Genomic DNA, 16,886 nt, shown 5'->3' with positions numbered 1-16,886 from the left:
ACATGGATTCAACGTCTGCATGTAAAAGTAAGGATTTTGCTGGCTGGATGTAAATTCGATTGCCTGTCAGAGCAATGGCATATCAATCTGTTTAGCACAGAATCACGGGCAAGTAGATAGGGCATCGGATAGGACCTAAGGGTTATCTTCTTTTTACTGAATCTAAATCTTTACAAGCAACCACAGCCCACTGCAAAACATGATAAAAATGATGGAGAAAATTTTTTTTTCATCAGACTTTTGTAATAAATAGGCTAGGTTGAAAAGTCATGATGCGAAATGTCATCTTGCTTGCTTCGTTTTTAATTTCTTTATTCGTTTCCGTGATTAACCAATCCACGTCGGGAGCTGTTCCTTCGATCACTACAACTGCGTGTTCTGTGACATGCAATACCATGTCGCACCCATGCGAATGCTATCTGGATGGCTATGTGGATTGCAAGTTGAAAAACCTCACGTCTATACCATCCCCAATGCCTGCTTGCGCAAGAAGAATCAGTATCAGTAGAAACAGGATTACTGATATTGGTGAGCAAAGTTTATCATAATAGACTTTTGTGTTCATTTTGTCTTTGTAGGACTTGTATTTGTAAAGACTTTGTAAGACAAATTTCACACCTGTAGCCTACATCAACTGGTGTGTCAGTGAAATACATCTTTACGTAATACAATCTAAACGCTTTAAAGGCCTACTAAATGAAAATTTCAAACGGGAATTAAACATGAAAATGCGTAAACTGAACATTGAAAAATTCATTTCAAGAAAAATGACCGAAAAAAAATTGTTTTCAATGGCGCTGGCAAGGCCCAAAGTCCAATGTTTCATTTATTTTCATTTTTTTCAAAATAACCAAAAGTGCAACCATTGCTCGAGAAAACGTCACAAAAGACAGCAATAACAAAAGCCACGTTACCACATCTGATGTTTTGAGCAAACTGTCTGATGTTTTCATGTTGAAATCTGATGTTTTGATGTACATACATACATAGCCTACAGTCAAATCGCCCGCAGTAACAATAATTGCGAGATCAGCTGATTGCTAGTCTCTAGTGACGCAGACTGTACAGTCGCACGCTTCGCTGCTCAAGCCCAATCTCGTTTTGAAAGCTCTGACAAAAGCACTCGCGCAATAGTGATCAGACCGCAACGGGGCAAAATTTTATTAAAAATCGTTTTATGGTAGCATGTTAAACAGAAAGAACGTGGAAAATCGCCAAGTCAGGTTTTTCCTTTAGTATCCCTTTAATGAATGGACTAACGGGGTTGCAGCCAGGCGCGGATTTATGGGGGGGGGCCCAGGGGGCCCGGGCCCCCCCCGAAATTTTGTGAGGAATTGTTGAAATTGTATGTTTCCGCATCAAATGGTTTGATATGCTTCTATACAGCTGATGTTAGTCCCACGGCGGACTTAACTTATCCCGGGGGGGGGGGGGGGAATAGATTTTTGTTGTTATGGTTGAAATTACCCATCGATCAGACTCCGTTATTTTCTTTCATACAACTTCAAATACACTTTAATAGCAACATTTGTTGGGGCTGAAACCAACGCTGAACCAAATGGCGTCAGTTGAAACAATCTGAAACATTGAATGGCTCAGTGGCGTAGCCAGGGGGGTTTGGGGGTTACAACCCTCCCCCTTGGCACGCATGTGACGTCACGATATTGAGAATGATGCTTTCAGTCTCTTTATGTCTCTAAAACAAAGTTTACTTAACTTTAAACGAAACTGCATTAAAAGAGCGAGTTTTGCCAATACCAAATATTCAAATATCTCAGCCAGGAATTAGCAACAAGAAAACATAGAGACTTAGCTTTATTTCCGAAAAATGCTGAAGAAAACATGATCTCATCTTTTTGCTATGCCACCTGACAGCACCATTTTATAGGAATTTTCATACCCACATTTTTGTTGAATATGCTCTCAGAATGCACCAAATTCAAAGTAAATTTTCAAAATTTTCTGGGGGAGGCCCCCAGACCCCCCGCTGCTGGGTGTCGTCTTAGGCGAACACTCCGGTGGCTTCGCCAGCCTAACGTCAAAAAAAAAACCCTTTCAAAATTTCTGGCTACGCCACTGGAATGGCTGTTTTCTAGTTTTTAGTCTTCATTATAATTTCAATCAATTACCGTATATGCCTGCAAACATAAAATAACTTATATCCAATTGGTCATGGATAGGCATGCAGGGTTTTAAACCAGATTTCAAGTTTACTTTGCATGCTTAGCAATTTTTATTGAAGCAAAATTTATTTTTTAAACATTCACAATTGATGAAAATGGCTGTTTTAATGTCTATTTTATATCATATCTAGGCTATATGTCGTAGTATCATTGTTCATATGTGTTCTATCTTTTTCTTTCTTTTTAATTGATTTTCAAATTTTCTGGCCCCCCCCGAAAAAAACTCCTAGATCCGCGCCTGGTTGCAGCGTATCGTTTTCAGATTCACCTTATCACTTATTATAAACAAATTTGCTATATCCTTCTTATTTCTATTAGGCACTTGACTAGAAAACATTAAAGTTACTTGGTGCTTCTTGCCTACATACAGTGATGTATTTGATTTTGTGATATTGAAAGACAACCAAACAATCTGTCTCGATTATTTGATTTTCTCTTTATGGATCTTGCTTAAAAAAATATTCTCGTTTTAATTAAAAAAAATTAATTAATTATTTTTCTTATTTTTGTCATCTTTACAACAAAATGAGCTTCAGCTATTTTTTTTTTGTTTTTTTATTGACATGTTTCTTGTTTTCATGAATTGATCATAACAGTCTAATTGTGATTACATGGTAATCCAACTACATTCATCAGTAGAGGGATGCTGTCAATGACAATTGCAAACATTCTTTTTGGGCAGAAATTGAAATAAAACTGCTTTCATTCAAACATGTGATTATTTCTATGCAACCATGACTTACACTTCATGGCAAGGAATAAAGAGTCGATTGGTGGAACAAAACTTGAAAATGGTGAGTAGAATGTTGTCTGACGAAAACCTGCGGCTTCGAGCTGTGCGATTGTACAACATTCTCCTCACAATTGGCAAGGCAAAAGCATGACTTCCACATTACCAGCTAATTGGGACTGTCCTTGACTCTTCAGAGGTCCCAAACAGCTGATAAACAAAAACTCAAATATTGTTATAAGTTTTGATTTTGTTCGACGTTCTTTGAGGCCAAATCGTGTAACTTTTCAGCCTGTGTTAGTTCACTGCAGACGATGTCCACGCGAAAGCTTTCCCTTTTTCTGCCAATTCAGTCGACTGTGTATCTTTTGATACCGGTTGGATGACGTCCAGTACTTAAAATATCTTCTCTCCTTCTCATTTTGAGCTTTTCTTTTTTGAATTGCTTTCCCAGAGTGTACAATATTTTAATTTGTTAGTCTGTTGTGCTGATATTTTGCTATATGAACATTTTAGTTTTTGGTGGTTATTACAATTTCGTTTAACTTTCAATCCTTCCAGCAGTTTGTTTGTGTCTCTTCATGTCAAACTCATCATGATCCGTTCACGCTCTATGAGTAAATATTACAAAATTACTAAACAAGGGCGCAAATTTACCAAACCTAGAAAGATACACTACATATAGATGCTGAAGTTTTAATCCGGAAATGCATGGGCTATAACTGTGGCGGCTCGTTCTAATAGGCTGCAACGCTGCAGCCTACCTTCGTGAAATTAGTGAATGTAAATGTATTATATTGTAAAACAATGTAAAACATTTTTGCAACCTATCCAATCCATTGAATACAGCCACTAGCCGCCATTGGGCTGCAACCACCTTCTCAAGGTTGGCACGAAATACATGAAGAAAAAAACATTTGAGTAGTACCAGTAGCCTAAAACAATTAAAAACTTATTGCAAACGTCTCACTGCAACTTTCTTTGTGCGGTTTTTATCCATAATTTTCACCGCTACCCGTTTCAAGTAAAGAGTTTCAAGTTATAATTCCACATAACTTTAGATTAAACAAAATGTTTGCATTTTAACAATAAAAAAAGAATCTTCATTTATTGTAGTAGACATTATGCTACTACAGTACAGACAAAACTTGTTAGAAATAAAAAACGTTTGTTTTTTGTTTTGTTTTTTTTAATTTGAAACATCTTTTTACGTGAAAATTCAATTCTTGTTGTTGCAATATCCAATTCCAAGTCATTGAAATGGTAAAATTTCCAAGATTAAGCTTCAATTTGAATTTTTACCATCGGAGAATAAGGACTCCTGCAATCATTCAATATGAAAATACGTTTTAAATTTAAAATTTTATGTGTTTATAAAACATTTTGAAGGGGTCAACTATTCCCAATGATCCTGGAGTTGTCATTTATTTTGAAATACAAAACATAGTTATTTTTCCATGTGCAAGGACAAAAAGACGAGAAATGAAAATGCTTTTTAACCGATCTTGGCTAACCATAGCCAACGACGTATGCAAAAATAAATGGAAAATATCCGCTACGCCACTTATTGACCACACCTTGAAATTGCTGTAAAGATATTTAACCAGAAACTTTTTCTTTCATAGAATTTAGTCGTATTGTCTGATAACAACTTAAGTAAATGGAATTTTTTTCTTTGATTCTTGTCTTGTTTTTCCACGATTGCAAATATGCTTTTGATGTCGAATGCAAATGCAACATCGTTATAACACGGCAATTGATTGACATTGATTCTAGGCCTAGATATAGCCTACAGAATACAGTATAATGTTGGAAACGTTTTGGTTTACTAACATTTTGAAACGTTTGTAAACCGTTTGTTATTGCAATGAATTGTCAAGGTGGTTAAATCCAAACAGAGCCCGAACGATAAAGCTTCTAAGGCCAATAGTAGCCAAGAGATACACCGTGAAGCTCTTACTACTAAACGACGCACAAGCAGACCAGGCGTTGGGTTATGCGCCTGTGCAAGCAAACTGAGCTGAGCTCATTCGTTAAACGAATCTCTGACAGAAAAGCAAACACTGACAACTAACCAGTGGCGTCATGGTGATTTTGTAGCTAGCCTACCGGAGCTCTACTGGACATCACAAAATGCCTTTCGTCCTGCGTTTATGCATGAACTGAACACGTATAAAAGCCAGAATTCACAGTACTATAGTTACTACCTCCTGAACTACACAAGAACACATGCATCCGGTTTGAAAATTTGAACTAGAAGCAGTCCAACTAGACTCTAGTCTAGAGACACAAATTTTTTCCACTTTCTTTGTTAAGCTTTGCGTGTTAATCACTGTCAATACAAGTCTTCTGTAAATTACTTTTTTTCCTCTCTTTGTTTTTGGAATAGTCAGCATCGTTTGCTTCAAAATAGAAACAATGAAGAAAGTTTGAATTAAGCTTTCATGATAAAATTTCGAAAATTATTTCAAATAGTCTATTTTTCTGAAAGCCTCTTGATTAGAATGGTTTTCCGATAAAGTTGTTGGTGCTCTACCTTTTTCTGGACCTCAGCCTTGTTTGCCATATATTGTTTTTCGTTGTGATGACCAGAAGTAAAAACAAACTGATCTGAAATATTTCATTACGCTACAGACATTGCTGCCTGTCTTTGATTGAGTGAATCTTTATCCTCGGACTGGGAAAGCTTCTTACAGAGCTTAATCCTGGAAGTTTCGCATACTTGTAGAGGCTTCGGATCACTGACGCAGGCCCGGTCACCGAGATTGACAAAGTGAAGTTTCAAATTGTTGAAGTCTTGTTGTGGGGAATTATTCCACCCATTAGATGCCGCTGAATGGAGAGCAATCCTTAACGTGCGTTGCTCAAGTGCACACCCCGAGAGTCGAACTAGCGCGGCTTGATCTTGAAGCTTCTTCGTTCCAGAAGTCACGCGCTAATCAACTGAGCTATCGGCTTCGTACGTCTGTAAATGCAAAATCAACGTAAAAACGATGTGTTTGCTAGCTGTATAGTAGGCCTTGCATTCATATTTTTATTTCCTGTTTTAGGAATCCGGGATTTCGAAGGACCCGTGAATTTGCTCACGTTGGAAATATCGAATGAAAATATAAGAGAAATATCGTCAGGAGTATTTTACAGTTTGTCTGGTAAGATGGCAGTCGAAACTGGACCAGGAATTTATTGCAACCCCAATGATTTTGTTTACTTATTAGTGTTTAGTCGTTCGGTTGTATCCTGAATGAAGGATCCTTGCGTAAATTTTCATCCTCAATAACATCGAGAAACCAAAACAGAAATTGAGACATTACCGTCCATTTCATAAAGTTTCGTTTTTGAAGCGACCTTTACTTCAAAGCTGAAGCTTAATTTAATGAAGCCGAAACTATTTTCTGAAGTAATGAAGCGAATCCACAACTGCAATCGCTTTTGGTTTGTTTACAAAACTGCAATGCCGCAAAACTTAGTTTTTATTTGCTTTGTAACTGTGTCAATACCTACCCATGAATGTAATGACGTCACAATTCATAACTTCCAAGTTGAGATACGCTTGAGTAAGATTGCAATTGAGGCGTGACCAGTTCAGGTCTATTGCAAACTGGATTGTTGTGTTAAAATAAGTCTTGCTCACCCTATTAATGGCAGCCTTAAATAATACCTCCATTTGGAAATAGTATTTGTGACACAATTTGATGTAGATGTTTAAAATATCAACGTAGCTGAATTTTCAGCACTGAACGCTTTCTGTTAAATTGTACAAGAAGTCACGTGACTTCATACGTTGCAACATAACTTTTGTTCGGCACGATCGGTTTGTGTTACACATTTAATAGTATACCACTTGAATGCAAAAGCAATACTAATTACATACACTAATATACTAATTGCAAGCATGAGATGATGAAACAACAGGGGCCGCACTGAAATCATGTTGCGGCCCCTGTTGTTGGCCCCAATGTTGCGGCCCCAATCATGTTGTAGAAAAGTTTAATAAAAGATCGAAATCGACCTTTGCATCAGATCAGAAAGAGTTGCTTTCTAAATAGTTTCACAAATTAACCAAACTTAAGTCAAGAAAGGATTTGTATGTACTTCATCATCATTATCATAATCGGCCATGCCTGAATAAGACGTCGGCTACTGTGAGTCTCCACAACGATCGATTGTCCATAGTTCTTATTAAGTTTTCAAAATTTTGGTTTGTCCATGTCCATGTGTGCACTGAGCAACACATAAAAATTGACTGTAAATCGCTTTTTTCAGCTCTCCAAAGCCTTTCGCTGCCAAACAATCACATTCGAAAAGTTGAAGAATGTGCATTTAAAGGTCTCCACTCTTTGGAGAGTCTTCGCTTGAGTGACAATAACATTACAACATTGGATGCAAGGTCTTTTGAGGGACTTTCTACCCTGCAGTCGCTTCATCTTGACAGAAATCAAATAGCTAGTCTAGAACCGACCTTGCTTAGGACTTTGTCAAACTTGCAGTATTTGCACTTACAATCCAATGCTTTGACTCAAATTCCACACAGAGCTTTAAATGGATTGAGCAGACTTGTATCTATCAACATTTACAACAACCAATTCGGCAAGCTCGATGTGCAGTAAGTTGTTGTTTTACATTTATGCTTTCAAAAACTTGAAAAATATTTGGATGTATGGTATTTTGCCAGTGAGGCTGCCCCTGGGTATGTGCAATTATAGGCTAGAAACTGTTATTCAAGGTCATTTCTGGTGGTCACAGTTTTGTTACATTACATTAAGTTGACAAAAAGGAAAGAAATTTATTTTTCATTTCCACTTTCAAGCATGTTATTAAGTGTCTTGCCAAGTTATAGCCGCATGCTTTGGAGAAGTGTCGAATCAACGTTTACTTGTCCAGCGTCCACGGCAATCTATTGTAAGTTGTCATTCAATTAAAGTATGTTACGAAACAATGTTATACAAACTCATAAACCACGTATGATTTAAAAAGTAAATAAAACCATTGTTACCAAAGCCACCTTTCGCCAAACCTGCATTGTTCTTGATAAGGAGGAAACTTTTAGTGGCACCAATGCTATTTATTACGCTGAGCTTTTACATGAGTCATTACTAGACTTAGCTTACCAGTCAAATTGCCTCCAACCATCAAAGCGTGCTATGAAAACGAATTAAAATGTTTCGTATTTAATGGATTTTCCATATTTTCACCAGCTCCACAACATGCCTGCAAGCATTATAGAGTTGTTTGTGATGTGGTTTCAACAATGTGTTATTTAAATACGGATCAAATAGCATGTGATCACATGCTCTGCTTTTAAATAAATAAGTTTTACTATGAGCTGTTCTGTTTTAAACAACCCCAGTTAAAGTATCAGACGTTTCAACGTCTGTAAACGTTGAATCAATGTAAAAAAGACTAATTTGCTGTCTGTAAGCTTGCATTGATAAGCCCCAGTATTTTTCAAGAAATAACGATGCTTTTGTAATTTTGATGTAGTTTTATCGTCATAACCCAGAGATGAATATATTTCAATTTATTGTTTTAAATTTAACGGTTTAAAATAGGAGTGTAAGGACTGATTGCAATCAACCTGGTTCCACCGCAAGTTGTGGCTTTTAACAGACGCTATCGTTTGTTCAGAATCTGACAAAAAATTTGTTTCATTAAAATAGTAATATTCTGAAACGAAAAAAAATCCTCATACAAAAAATGCAAGGGGCACTCCAAAGCAACGAACAAGAGGTTGCAAAATTCTCGATGAGAAAATCCTTTAATTGAAATTAAGTTTTCTGAAATGTCCATGATCTGGTTTATAGGATGACAAGCAAGCAGCAACAGTTAACCAGCCTCATTTTACTGACGAGAAATCGATTTCGCAACAGCATCTTTAGTCTCACAACCTCAGTTAACGAGGACTTTTAGGAATTCATTTTGTTTTGTCTCAATTAGTTTCGGGCCATTTAGCTCAAATTTATTCCCATTCAGTGGCGTAGCCAAGGGGGGGGGGGGGGGGGGGGGCGACAACCCCCCCCCCTTTGGCACGCTTGTGACGTCCACGATATTGGGAATGATGCTTTCATGAAAGCGCAGTCTTTATGTCACTAAAACAAAGTTTGCCTAATTTTAAACGTAACTGCATTAAAAGAGCGAGTTTCACCAATACCAAACATTCAAATAACTCAGCCAAGAATTAGCAACAAGAAAACATAGAAACTTAGCTTTATTTCCGAAAAATGCCCAAGAAAACATGATCTTATCCTTTTGCCATGCCACCGGACAGCACCATTTTACAGGAATATTTATACCCACATTTTTGTTGAAAATGCTCCAAATTCAAAGAATGCACCAAATTCAAAGTCATTTTTCAAAATTTTCTGGGTGAGGCCCCCCAGCCCCCCGCCGCTGGGTGTCGCCTTTAGCAAAAGCGCCGTCAAAACTCCCCCCTTTCACAATTCCTGGCTACGCTACTGCTAACCTTAACAGTGTAGTGCTATTGTTGCGTGCTAAGTATCAGTTCCAGTCATTTGTGCAATGTGCTAACTTACTTTGAAAAAAACAATACTGGAATCTATTAGAAATGCAAACTGAAATTCTTTCGCCGGCCTCACTCTATTCAAAATCCGCAGATTACCCACTCCTGGTTGAAAATATTGTGATCTTTGTGATTTATGTAATTTTATTTACGTGTCTTCTGGTCTTCTTTGTAGGTGGTTTCAAGACGTCAACAATCTCACATTATTGGTTGGACAAAATCCCTGGAATTGCACTTGTGCTCTCAAAAAGGACTATTCGTATATTTTAAGTACTTTCAACACCGAAGTAAGCTTACTTTAGTGCTCTTGTCAACAAAACTACGAAGTTTCAAAAGAGATGCTTTCAATCCAAAAGCAACAATCTTCTATATTTGCATTACCTTCATTAAAAGATTTTATAGTTCTTTACTCTTTTTGAATATGTTGTTTGATTAAAGATTCTATTGTAATAAGAACTTTTCTGATTATCCAATTAAGGATGAAACAGCCTGTTAGATTTTTAGTGAATGGTAACTGTAGGCCTATTTGATGTAGCCTGTTGCCCTTATAAGCTAAATCAGATGAAATGTTTTGCTCCAAACCACACCATACATACAATAGGCTAAGCAGTAAGCACAACAGTTACCCAGATAGCAAACCAACCGTTTTTTTTTTACATTAATTCAACGTACGCAAACGTTGAACCAATGTCAAAAATGGTTGATTTGCTGTCTGAGGTCCCCTATCCATGAGATTGATCTGATGACCTGAAACAAACAACAATCCAATATAAATGTGTATAAACACAGGCGATTGCTGGTTATGTTTTGATTTGCAGCTTCCTGCTTGCTTATGACGCAATAATTCACATTCCAGGTACACTGTCCTTTTGCTGTTCAAGAGATTGCCGGGAGCTTTTTCAATCGCATGTGCATAGTGTGTTCGTATCCCATCCCTGCAAAGGGACAGATTTTAAGTTTGCTGCCACTTTCAAACTTCACAGATTGTGGAAGCAATGAAACCGACACTTCGACATCGTCTTCCATGGACGAACTAGTTGCTACAACTCAAAATCCAGATCTATTTACTTCAGATGGGGAAAGTGTTGCATCAGAATACTGCGCAGAAAAGATTGATAGACTCAAAACAGTCACTTCTCAACCGTCAACCAGCCAAGTGCTAGCGATGACAACGCAACCTAATGTAGAAACAACCAGTGAAACAAGTGACCTTACAACTTCTCGCAAGCTGAATATTCGAGAAGAAAGCACAAAGCCGCTACAACAATACACCACCACAGCAGCATCAGCAGCAGCAGCAGCAGCAACAACAGCAACAATAGCAGCAACAGCCGCAGCAACAGAAGCAGAACACACACAAAAAAGCACACAGAAAGCACACTTTACGGAAAAAATACCAAACACAACAACACTTAACACAACAAATATATTTATTTCAGACGACTCTAAGTCAGTGCCTACTTCGACTATTATAATAATAATTGTTGTAATATTGGTGATCTTAATAAGTGCTATTGTAGTTGCAATATGTGTTATTCGCAAGTCCGACCAAAAAATGTTGAAAGTCGATCCACCTCTGGATGAAACAGAAATGCAGCCCAGTCCATCGGTAAATAAACCTGCAGAGACCGAGACAAATGGTCTGTAGGTGAATGTAGTTTCTGTTCGGAAGCTCAATTACTTATAATATAATTCTTGAAACACGTGGTATGTGCTTGCATGGGTCACATTGGTTGCTGCACTGCCATAGTAGCCTATCCAGCAGACGTAACCCGAAATCATTATCGGACAAAATGAGATCGAAAAGATCAAAACCTAGAGAGGCTATTGATTCCAGTTAGATCCCCTTGTGTAGCTTGCAGCTAAATCCGAGAGACCACAATTCAAAACGCTGTAACTGATCCAACCATTGAGGTACCGGTACCCAGACAGCAAAATCCGTCGTTTTTACATTGATTTAACGTCTGCAGACGTTGCATTAATGTAAAAATGACGGACTTTGATGTCTGGGTAAGTAAAGCCTTGTGTTACAGAAATAACATACCGAATTGAGACTGATAGAAAACAGCTGCGTTTTTTTAACGAAAAATACATTACTATGAGCGTCATTTTTTACAGTTACTTTGCAATCTGTGTCATCTTTATACAGTAGGTTAGTTGTGTAAAGTAGCACGTGGTACAAGTGATGATCAGTTTGACTACATTCAACAATTAAATTGTACGTTTCATATGTTGCGCAATGCTAATAGCATCATTTCTATAAAATACAATAAGCGAAAAGTAATACAATGGTATTGCTATATTATAGTTTTGCTGTGGACATTACAGAATGTGTTATAGTTGAACTGGAAAGATAAATTATATCTCATTTCATATAGTTTCTTAACGTTTTCAACCTAAGTTTTGAGAAACCCGTACAACAGTTAATTAAATACTTTAATATATATTTCAACGGTGCATATACGCGATATATCAGTTTTTTTCGTAAAAAGCAAAGTATCTCTTTTAATCTCAAACTATCTTGTGACAATAAGCTTGGTAGTTGAGCAAACCTTGGTAACCTTTTTCATCTTGTAACACCAAATATTTCTATTTCATTAGCCGATTCAGGTAATACGCTGCTGTCGCCATTGTTGGCAATCACAAAGCCAAAAAATATTTGTATGCGAATACCCTCATTGTGATTATTTTTCTTCAGATACTGAGTAAACGATTAAACTGAGGTAATTGTAAGCCAAGCCATGTTAGTAGTTACGAAATCCTGCATATTTCCGGAATAAAATTGGATGCTGTGCCTATAGGCATTGATATCGAAGGATATAGATCACAATAAATAACCCTTGTGCAGTAGTTAATTGAGTCATTAGTGACGCATTGTATTAGTTGTTCAAAAAATTATTCATCCAAACCCTGCATATGTAATTTTATTGCGCCCGCGGATGGCCAGCACAACTCATCAATGCAGTATGTCTAAAAAGGAATTGCTTGTGACAAGTAACAAATGTGTAGCAATCAATATAGCCTATAATTCAAATTCGGAAGTCGCCTTTTTCCTTATCTACAAGATAAACGTGTAGAAAGCAGAAAAATTGATTATTTTGAAACAAACTTTTGTAGTTTTGATATATTATAAAGTAAATTTTTAATAAAGAATTTCGTTTAGACCAGATAAAGCGTTTCTAACATCCCAATAATACAGTATAGTTGTAGGCTACGTTTTATCAAAGCTGCAGCAGCCTAGGTCATATCTAGATTTGTAAACAGGTCTCTAGCAGGCTGATCGATTGAAAAAATGTGACATTTGTCTTTTTCAGTCAAAGTTGTTTAAACTATTTTAAGTTTTTTCTGTACACCTCTCAGTGACGTGCGTAGTAGGGTTTTTTGTCTGTTAGCACAAGCGCAGGTGCAAAGTTGTTGGGGCAACAGAAATAGGAATTTACTTTAAATGCAGTTAGCCAATATTACATGTGATCGTTTTTAAAGGCTCCTGAGCCTCCCAACGACCCAGGAAATTCCAGCAAATTCAAATGCATTCAAGCACGGTCGTAAAGAAAGTAACAACCCACCAACTACAGAAGGTGAGCAGCAGACACTCAGAAGGTGAGCAGCATATACATCACACGAATCGTATAAAAGACACCGAACGATGCAAGACCTGAAGCTATTTATAACGTGAATACAGGAACCGTAATTCACCAACTTGCAGTAAATTAACCACAGAGAAGTAACAAGGGTAGACCTGCAGTTGCAAACGGAAGATCAGATATTGAATTTCTGTCGAGGTAAAAAGTTCGTTCAAAACGGTTCAGAGTTAGACGCAGCATTGCTAATCCGTTCGCCGAATACCAATAAAAATTTGATTAATCGAAATTTATTTCTATAATTGTAGTCTATAGCAGAGCTTTCAAAACTATGGGTCGCAACCCAAACAGGGCGCAAATAAATCGTAATTGCAGGGCCGCTAAACTAATCAAAAGTGGGCCAACAGTGAGTAGTTTACACTGGAAAATCCCCACCAAAGGGTCGCATAGAAAATTATTTTGAAAATAGGTTTGCACCAATAAAAAGTTTGAATAGCCTCGATTTATATACTACTAAGCTAAAAAAAAAAGATGTACAGAATTTCCGTACAGAGATAAATTATTAAATAATTACTACCCTACATATGCAGATCATTGAAAGTATTTTGTAGTTGACAAAATGAAACTAACCTTACTGAAATCCCAAGCCAAATTACTTTGAACTGTCAACGCAGTTTGCAACGCCAGACGTCACTATCAGTAGCGTAGCCAGGAATTTTAAAAGGGGGGGGTTGACGACCCAGCGGCGGGGGGTCTGGGGAGCCTCCCCCAAAAAATTTTGAAAAATTACTTTGAATTTGGTGCATTCTGAGAGCATTTTCAACAAAAATGTGGTTACGAATATTCCTGTAAAATGGTGGTGTCTGGTGGCAGTGCCGGTCTTTGGGATGTGCAAACCGTGCGATCGCACAGGGCCCGCAAATTAGGGGGCCCGCAATTTACTCAGAAAATGCAGTAATTTTGTCATTTTCAAAGGAAAAATTCAACAAGTGAATTCAGCAAAGGAATTCGCAACAAGAAAACATAGAGACTCAACGAATTCAACCTATTTCGTCGCCTAAATATTTCGTACCCTGAAAAGATCGAGAAAAAAAAACGACATAGCCGAAATCGCTGATCGGAGTTGCCGCAAACATTTCAAAATTTCTTGATCTTTTCAGGGGACGAAATAAGTCGAAATTTAATTTTGTTACACGATTTCAGGAGACGAAATAGGTTGCATCCAGACTCACATACTGTAGAGCAGTGGTTCTCAAACTTTTTCAGCTTGTGGCACATTAGAAAAAACATAAAACGCACGCGGCACACTTGCAAAAGAAGAAAAGTTGCTTTAAAAAAATTTATTTTCACGTGTCAATGCGATGGATGTGCTTGTTTATCCCAATATAAGCTTCGACTGAAGTTGACAAACATATACCCGAATTTCATCGTCAATTTCAAGCAGTCTCTCTCGTTTACAGCTTTTAATTTCAGTCAAAACAGAAAAGCCATGTTCACATAGCCATGAAGATGCAATGGCAATATAATTTTGATTGATTTTGCACGGGATCATGAAATAGAATTTGGAAGCAGACAGCCAAAACGCATCCAAGTTTTTTTGTGGAAACAGCGTTTGAAAAATGGGTCGTTTCGTAAATCAAATGAGCTGTTCTTCTGCAGAAAGATTGCTTGATTCATTGCTTCCAAATGGTGGGAAGTAATGTTAATGTTAGCAATAGCTAACACAGCAGCCCAATAGTGACGTGGCAATTACCCTGCTGTATCGGCAATGCCATAATAGGTTTCATCGTCACATGTGCTTATTTATCAGCTATTGAAGGAGTTAACCCATTAAAAGCCGCCACAAGTTCCCATTGCTCTTTTTAGGAAATATTTCAGTCACAAAGTTGTATTGCCATAACTTTTGAATTAGTTTAAAAAAATTTGACGATTTTTGCTTTTTTGATGCATTTTTTTGTTTGCCTTTTAAAAGGACACCGGCCACATAGTCAAATGTAAATCTCGCGATGCCTTAACATAAGAAGGTGTTTGTTTCGGTAAAAACTTGTCAGATCTTTCTTGAAGGACGTTTCAAAGTTATTGTATGAACATATTATATTCACGATAACCATCGGCGTAGCTAGTGGGAGGGTGCCCCCCCCCCATTAGGCAGTCCCCCCCCCGGTAGGAAGCTTGTAGCGGCAGAATATTTTTAAACCTAAACAAAAAAGCATAGTAAAAATATTTTTTGAAACGGATTTGGCTCGAATTCTATTTGTTGGTTCCTACTTCACGCGTTCAGGAGTGCAAATCATGGTCCGCCGCGGCGGCACAAACCATAGCGATACCCCACTGACAGTCGTCGGCTCCAGCTCGTGACCGAGCATTGGTTTCGTCATCAAATCGATTCTGGCTTTAGATGGTGATGTCATATATGGCTTTGGAGGCCAATCTATGATGGAAAAGACGTAGGCAAAGTCACATTGTATGGGGGGTATGGATTGTATGGAGGGAGGGACGTGGTAGTTTTAGCTTTTCTAGTGTTCGTTTTTCTTGGGCTTTTTGTATCCTTTTTTTTTAAAACTTCCGTGCCTTCTTTAGATCTTTTTCTCCAGAGTAATCTGTCATTAGCAAGGTTTTCCCATGAATCCAGATCAATGTTTGCATGGTTGAGGGAGACTTTCAGCTGATCTTTGTATCTCATTTTTGGTCTTCTGGGGGAGGTTTCCTGTCTCTAGTTGTCCCTCCTCGTTGTCCCTTCTCATGACAGGTCCTGTCCAGCGAAGGCAGTGTTGCAATATGGTGGCTTCTGAACTGGGCAACCTAGCGCGATCAAGGAGTGCATCTTTGGTGAGACAATCGTCCCAACGAGTGCCTAGCATTTGACCCAGTTTCTTTCCTCTGCTGAAAATTTTCAAGACGTTTGGTGTCACGGTGGTATAATGTCCAGGCTTCACAAGCATAGAGAAGAGTGGATAGAAGTTTAGAACGACTGCCCGTAGGACCATAATTGTGTGCGGATAGATATAGCATGGTTGCTGAAAACACGATGGTTAAGTCTTCCATAGGCGCAATCTGCTGCTTTTACACGATGTTCAATATTCTTTGACAGTGTTACAAACAAGCAAAAAAATGTGGCCATGTGGCCGGTGTCCTTTTAAAAGGCAACAATAAATATAAAGCAAAATAAACAAATAAAAGAAGCAAAACCTTACACAAATTAGAGTGTAGTAGAAAGCACAATATTATAAAGTGTCAAACTATGAAGAAACATAATTCATATCTATTACCAATAGGCAGTAAAACATGCATGTTCCTCCTCACTTCACTTCATCCGGCTCTTCTCATTTTTCAACAATTTTCAAACTTTCACAAAATTCAGAAAAAATATGTTGTTCGCAAATATTTATCAACACCTTCCAAAACAGACCCTTAACAACTACTAGCAAGTCCAAAATGATTCAATCAAAATAAGATGATGCAATACTGATGCATTCAAAACGATGTCCTTTTAAAAGGACACCGGCCGTAAATGGGTTAAAGCGCTTTTAAATCGCATGCTTGTTTGAATGGCTTATTTTAAATATTTATACAGTTCTTTTCCAAAATTTCAAAAAGATTCGCGGCACACTTGAGAATCTGTTGCGGCACACTAGTGTGCCGCGGCACACAGTTTGAGAATCACTGCTGTAGAGACAGTACTGCTATTTTGCATTCATCAAATGCTGGCATTTGCACAACAATCTAACCTCTTAGTGTAATTTATTAAGTTAAAAATCGATTTCGCTATAGTAATAGCATCTTCAGCTAGCACGTACTGTATAGACATAGCTTTATTTCCGAAAAATGCCAAAGAAAGCATGATCTTATCCTTTTGCTATGCCACCGGACAGCAC

General features: G+C 37.7%; 1 protein-coding gene across 1 annotated transcript; it reads left to right on the top strand.

The window, feature by feature from the left end:
* The first annotated feature begins 292 nt into the window (after window positions 1–292).
* LOC145785639 (uncharacterized) lies at window positions 293–12,369 on the top strand. The gene is made up of 5 exons (XM_082597318.1): window positions 293–528; window positions 5,964–6,062; window positions 7,177–7,516; window positions 9,606–9,717; window positions 10,287–12,369. The coding sequence occupies exons 1-5, from the start codon at window positions 396–398 to the stop codon at window positions 11,076–11,078; spliced, it is 1,476 nt and encodes a 491-aa protein (XP_082453444.1). The 5' UTR covers window positions 293–395; the 3' UTR covers window positions 11,079–12,369.
* Window positions 12,370–16,886: the final 4,517 nt, after the last annotated feature.

This window comes from Aplidium turbinatum, chromosome 16 (assembly GCF_918807975.1).
Source record: "Aplidium turbinatum chromosome 16, kaAplTurb1.1, whole genome shotgun sequence".
NCBI classification, from domain to species: domain Eukaryota; kingdom Metazoa; phylum Chordata; class Ascidiacea; order Aplousobranchia; family Polyclinidae; genus Aplidium; species Aplidium turbinatum.
The sequence above is the reverse complement of the archived record's forward strand: the minus strand, read 5'-3'. Positions and strand labels throughout refer to the sequence as shown.

Bases quoted from the DNA above. Each gene is read 5' to 3' on its own strand.
- LOC145785639 (XM_082597318.1), top strand. From the start codon at position 396: ATGTCGCACCCATGCGAATGCTATCTGGATGGCTATGTGGATTGCAAG. The intron at 529-5,963 runs GTGAGCAAAGTT...TTCCTGTTTTAG, and splicing joins AAACAGGATTACTGATATTG to GAATCCGGGATTTCGAAGGA. The intron at 7,517-9,605 runs GTAAGTTGTTGT...TCTTCTTTGTAG, and splicing joins TTCGGCAAGCTCGATGTGCA to GTGGTTTCAAGACGTCAACA.